Genomic DNA, 6,112 nt, shown 5'->3' on the forward strand with positions numbered 1-6,112 from the left:
TTCCTTGTGTTGTCTGAAATATGATCGGGTTTATTAGAGCACATACATTCTATGTAAATATAAACAAATGTAATGAATTTTTTCATTTTATGATTTTCCATATTTAATTGGCAGTTGGAAGTGCTGTATCTGATGTTTTTTATTTCATATTTAACCAATAAACATTGTATGACTGTCATGTCCTGCTGCAAAATGTTGAGTGATAATTAGCCATGTGACCCACGAATGGGGGGAAAGAAAACACACACCGCCTCAGTTTGATGGTTTGTTTTGTTTATGGTTGAGTTTTCCCTGAGATAAAAGTCACTGAACAGTCCACTGCTGCTGCTGCTGCTGTCCCCGACTCCCACTGTCCACTGGATGAAACCGTGTCCCTGCTCCTGGAGATGATCCACCACTGCAGCTGCTGTCCACTGGATGCTGCTCTCTTATTGTTGGGTCTGTTCTCCTTGACAAACCTGTTATTGACTTCTCAAAATCAATAGTCACAGCTCATTTTCCAATTGTTTTCTTAATTAGGTTTTGTCCATAAATATTTAAAAGCCCATAATCACACTTCCACAGAGCCAGAGGTCATGTCTGCACATCATGTTTTGTCCAAAATCTAAGCATGAAGAGAAACTGGAACATGCACGTCTACTATATTTGTTTTAAAAATGACTCATTTAACTATTTATCAAAATAGCTCATAAATTATCTATCAATTAATCACCTTTTTGTGCTTATTACATTGTCTGTTTGCTTAAGCAGGTAATTCAGACAGAAAACAAACAGCATTGTGGTATCACAGTACCTAAACACATCAAGCTGTGTTTTCATAATACATCGAATCCACATCCAGTGGACAACGGGCTTCGGTCACACACACTGTAAACTTTCTGTAGGATGTTGCTGCTGTTTGTCGTTCTGATGAGGAGAGTTTCTATTGGCCCACTGTGACCTCTGACCTGTGAGCCTGGTCCAGATTACACTGCAACAGTCAAGTTCATGCTTACAATTTCTTTTTAAAAATCCTGGATGGGAGATTGAGTGAGTTTTCACAACACGGAGCTGCATCTTAAGGCCAGAAACAATGACTCAGCAATAAGCACAGAGCCGGGCGCCGATGCTAACAGTTAGCGACATGCGCTGCGCAAACACATCACACTGCAGATCGCTTCCAGACGGATCATAAATAGAGAAAGGCCACTTCCTGCCCCTCTATCTGAGAGCCAGCGTGTGGACTTGGTAGATCTCCTTAGGGAAGTTCATCTGTTGCTCCTCGTGGACAATCTTCAGGCCCGCCTTGACCACTAGACTGCGAACTATTTCCAGCTCGCGGCAGACGCTGCTGTCCACCTCGTCGGGCACCACGCCCTCGTACGACACATTGTCTTTGATGATGACCAGGCCGTTGGGGCGCAGGGCTTTCTGGCAGCGGCGCAGGAAGTCCACCAGGTGATCGTCTGTCAGGTGGCCTGAGGGGAACGGGACAAAATGTTAGATCTTCAAGTTAGAACTTCAGACTACAGAGCACTGATCTACTCAACCACCGCCATAGCCGGGTTTCCACTGCAGGAGTTCCTGGTAAAGAACTTTACAGGAACTGTCCTCTCACTCGGCCGCCGTGTCTCCACTGCAGAGCAGGACCCCCAGACTCTTGAGGCAATGTGCAATGGTTTTGATCGCGCAATCATTTTGCGTCAGTCTTTTTTTTTACTGCTCTTGTAATATAAACGTTTTTTAATAACAATGGGTTTTAAAATGCTGTTTCAATAGTCGCGTAATCGCATGATTCCCTCTTTATTTCTGTCAATCTTCCCCCCAAATCAGACTTGAATTTGTAATGCTTCTTATGTTAAAGCAGAAGTAAGCGGAATGTTTGTGTTAATATAAGTCTTAAATAGTTCTATCTTCCGACATCAATCACTTATATAGAGTGTTTGGTCTGAAACACGGGTCTGTCAGTCACTCTGCTCTGCTGTAAGCTGAGGAGAAAACTTTCCTTGTATCCTACAACCTTTATCCAATGAGGAGAGAGAACGGCATAAAGGGGCGGTCCTCTCTGTGTGTGCAGCCAAGGGATGCGCGTGAATGTGGTGACGTAGGGACGAGGGCGGGGACTGCTAACTCCATCTGCTGACAGGAAGTTAGCCAAAATGACCGGATTGCTTACTTCTGCTTTAAATATTCAAATTTTTAATGGCTTTTTTTTAAAGCTCATTATATACACCTATACCAGCTTATTATTACGTCCCGCATCCATTAAAGGGCATTCCAACCAAATCTGTTGTGTAACATTTGCAACACTCTTAAGTTTTACCAACTCAATATAAAACTTCAAGAAGGGAAATCGAAATATTATAAGAAGTGGTGCAAAGATCACAGTTGATCAGTGATCGTCACACAAGTGGTCCATGGGTCATTCGATAAAAAGAAAAAAAAAAAGGTATGCGTGTAATGGGAACACCTCGGGGCACCGCCCCAGCCGAATAAACGGGCAATTAAAAAGTAAATTTGAAGCTGCAGGTCTACGTCGCGCCCAACGACAAAAGTGTTTCTTTTATCAACATGTTTACTGCCCTACTATTTATCTTTTTTTTTTTTACTACTAGCTACTACTACTGTCATATGTCTTTTACTGTCTTATTCTCTTTTTTCAGCCGTGAAGACGTTTTTTTTTTTAAACAACGCTGGTTTTTAAAAATGCTGCTTATTCTCTTGGCGTCAAATCCCACTTTGAATCTGTCCAATCAGCACCCAGGAGTTTTTCAGGACTGATCTGAGTACCGACCCTGAGGCAAGGCCTGCTTTCGGCCCCGTAAAAGTTCCTAGAGATGGCCCTTCAGGGGACATTCCTGCAGTGGAGACACGCACCAAGGGCCCCGGCCCTGTAAAATGACTCCAACTCTCCTTCAGTGGAAATGCCCCTCATAACTGAACAGGGACATCTGCTGATCACTGATCCCATCAATCTCCTGATGACAACCACTGCAGCTGACTCACCAATGACCCACTGGATCCAGATGACATCATAGCGTCCACTCTCTGGTACAAAGTCCTGCAGACCGTTGCAGAAGTAGTTCCCCACTCTCTTGCTGTCCTCGCCCAGGTAAGTCTTGGCTTTGTCCAGGAACTCCTGCGTCACGTCCACCAGGTCCACGGTCTTGAACAGAGGCAGCAGCAAACGCTTGGTTATCCTTCCGATGCCGGCCCCGCAGTCCAGAGCACAGGTCTCGCCTGTTTTCCCCTCTTCTTCCTTCAAACGCAAAAACACATAAAAGATCAGTGGTGAGTAAAAACTGCTTCTGTCTAAAAGAAGAAAGAAGGCTTTGATAAAAGCATTCGAATAGAAGTATTACTCTACTCTAATTGTAGCAACATGGTTAGAGGAGGAGAGCTGGTCATTAAACATTGCGTTACCTTCGACCTTAGTTTTGATAACATAATTTGATGAAAAGACTGATTGGCTGGGATGAGTAGGGGTTGGGTGACATTTGATGCTCAGTGTCGTAGCATAACAGTCACATGAAAAGCCATATGAGCATATTTGGGCCCACTGAAGTGGTGGCCAGATTCATAACTCTGGTCTGATTTAAGGTCAAGTTGTGTGTCCTGTGAATCGAACCCGGCCTCCTACTTGCTAACATGCTAACATGCTAACATCCAGATTTAGTGAAAATGGTCATTAGTGAGTTACAGTGGAGACATGGACATATCTGATCAGATTGGACTGAGAAGAGTTTCTTACACCGAGGAACTTCTGCAGGAAGGCCTTGGAGCCGTTGATGTCGATACTGGAGATGCTGCCGTAGCCTCCCAGCATGCCCTCCACGGTGGGGGGGACGTCCTTCCAGTAGCCCTCAGCGTTGGAGTAGAAGCTCGCTTCATCTCGTACTATTTCAGCCATCCTGTCGTGGTCCACAAGCAATACGGTTCAGTCACATTAAAGGGGGCATATTATGGAAATGTGAGAATTGACAAAATTCCCCAAAATGTGAGAATTGAAAAAAAACTGTAATTTTCAGGCTCCCTAGGTTGAAATCCATGTGGTTTTATGAGCTGTTCCCTCAGTTGTCTTCCAGTGATGTGTTTTTGAATGTGCCCCGCCCCTACCTGGTACCAGTAGAAGGGGTGGGGCGGGGTGAGCAGTGGCTGATTATTTTGACCAAAGCATGTCACAGACATGTCTTTAAGACACCTGGGAACTATTTGAATTTGTGGAAAAGGGGCATAACATGTCTCCTTTAATGTTCATGTTAATTTTACTCACAGAGCCTGAAAACACAAATCCCATCAGGACACACTCTGTCCTTAGAGCCTGTGATCAGACGAGACAGGATCCCCCAAAGAAAAATAAACTACAAACATCGAGATGATGAAAACACCAGACTGATTCCACTTCTGTTGATCAGCTTTACTCAAAGTGTGACTTGTGAGTCTGCATCAGTTCTGATATATTCATCAGTGAATCAAAAAGGAACTGGCAGACTCTCACTTTCAGCTACAGCTGAGCTGAGGACAGTCTTCTAAGGTGTTTAGCAGGATTTATCTCACACTACTGTGGTTTCACCAGACTCTTCTTCTTCTTGTCCATAAATAGATGGACCAGGTTCCTGTTTTCCAAAAAGCATCTTCAGGCTGAGATATCAGGATATCTTGGAGTAAATATAGCCTATTGCTTGGACTGAGATTTTTTAAAAACATGTCTTATTACAATATAAGAATCAATCCATATACAAAGATTTATATATTTCTCTCTCTTTTAAATTCACCTACTGACTGGCTACTCTTGACCCTGAAACTACAGTGTAAGTCATTGAATTATTCCTATTGTTAGTCTATTATTAGTTGTATCAGTATTGTTGCATGTGAAGTGAGCTGCAGTCATCAGGGTGCATTCAGCTGTGTGAAGATTGTGCCTAAAAAAAGATGAACAGTCCAGGCCCACACGAGGTCTACCTCCTGCTCAGAATGTAAGACTTGCGCGCACACTAACACTCTCTCTCACTCTCTCTCTCACACACACTCACACACACACACACACACACACACACACACACACACACACACACACACACACACACACACACACACACACACACACACACACACACACACACACACACACACACACACACACACACACACACACACACAGGCATCCAAACTAAGTGACAGTTCAGCTGTCAGTGCCCATTTCGTGTCCAGGGCAAAGGCTGTGACCAACATTACACAGACAGGCCCAGTGAGCCACTCTCAAAACACATTACCTGCCTTACTGCAGGGTGTCCATGCATAATAATAGCCACATTAAAACACATTTTAACATGTAGAAAAGTATAAAAACATGTAGGTGTCCTGAAGGGAAGGATGGTTACAATGACCATTCAAGGCCCACAGGAATTGTTAAGACGTGATTCTTTTAGAATAAAAAAATAGATCCTCATTGTAAAGTTCACTAGCTGGCTCGTGTCCATTTAAATAAATAAAATCATTGAAAGCTGGATACTATTAGCTAAATTGTGCACTACATAGTTATAATACGTGTATTATCTGAAAGAAATCTAACACCTCATGTCCTTCCACGCTCTGAGGTTTAAATAGGAAACTACTACTCAGACTTCCCATCAAACTGCTCATTACAGTGTAAAGTGATGCTACGGCCCTGCACGTGCAGCGTTAGACAGTAGTATCTGGTCAGCCTCCGCGAGCTCGGTCCCCCGCGTGAACTCCGGTGACTCTTAACTTTATTAAACGGACTAAGTTACAGAAAGGAACACTGACCTGGTCTCGTGTCAGCACCGGCTCCGACACCCCCTTCACCTCACACACACCCGGTCCCGGTGTCCGTGCTGCGGCTTCTACTTCACTCCGCCGACGGTCCTCACGGAGAACGTCATTTCCTTATTTGGCTCCTGAGAGAGGCGGACGGAGGCAGCAGCGCCCCTAGCGGCGGATTAAATATACACACATAGGAAAAACTTTCAACTGTTTGGACCATGGATGTATTATATTATCGGTTTGGATTTAACAACATAATATTTTAAAAATATATATTCTGTAGGCCTATCAGCATTGTACATCAACCCCTCTCAGCAGGTCTGGAAGGAGTTGGCGGAGTGTCACCTTT

The 6,112-nt window shown here is 43.9% G+C and overlaps 1 protein-coding gene across 1 annotated transcript; it reads right to left on the bottom strand.

Moving 5' to 3' along the window:
* Window positions 1–697: 697 nt before the first annotated feature.
* On the bottom strand, window positions 698–5,900 carry ntmt1 (N-terminal Xaa-Pro-Lys N-methyltransferase 1). The gene is made up of 4 exons (XM_085794165.1): window positions 5,767–5,900; window positions 3,731–3,890; window positions 2,986–3,238; window positions 698–1,457 (listed from the first exon to the last, which is right to left on the bottom strand). Exons 2-4 carry the CDS (start codon window positions 3,887–3,889, stop codon window positions 1,201–1,203), a joined length of 669 nt encoding a protein of 222 aa, XP_085650291.1. The 5' UTR covers window position 3,890; window positions 5,767–5,900; the 3' UTR covers window positions 698–1,200.
* Between the last annotated feature and the right edge of the window lie 212 nt (window positions 5,901–6,112).

The sequence above is a fragment of the Trachurus japonicus genome, chromosome 12 (assembly GCF_045865225.1).
Source record: "Trachurus japonicus isolate A0001 chromosome 12, Traja_1.0".
NCBI lineage: Eukaryota > Metazoa > Chordata > Actinopteri > Carangiformes > Carangidae > Trachurus > Trachurus japonicus.

What these genes read in the sequence shown, in the direction of transcription:
- ntmt1 (XM_085794165.1), bottom strand. Translation starts at nt 3,889, where the DNA reads ATGGCTGAAATAGTACGAGATGAAGCGAGCTTCTACTCCAACGCTGAG. An exon ending in TCCTGCAGAAGTTCCTCGGT is followed by an intron (nt 3,239 to 3,730) that starts GTAAGAAACTCT and finishes TTGCGTTTGAAG; the next exon opens with GAAGAAGAGGGGAAAACAGG. An exon ending in CTGGATCCAGTGGGTCATTG is followed by an intron (nt 1,458 to 2,985) that starts GTGAGTCAGCTG and finishes CGTTCCCCTCAG; the next exon opens with GCCACCTGACAGACGATCAC.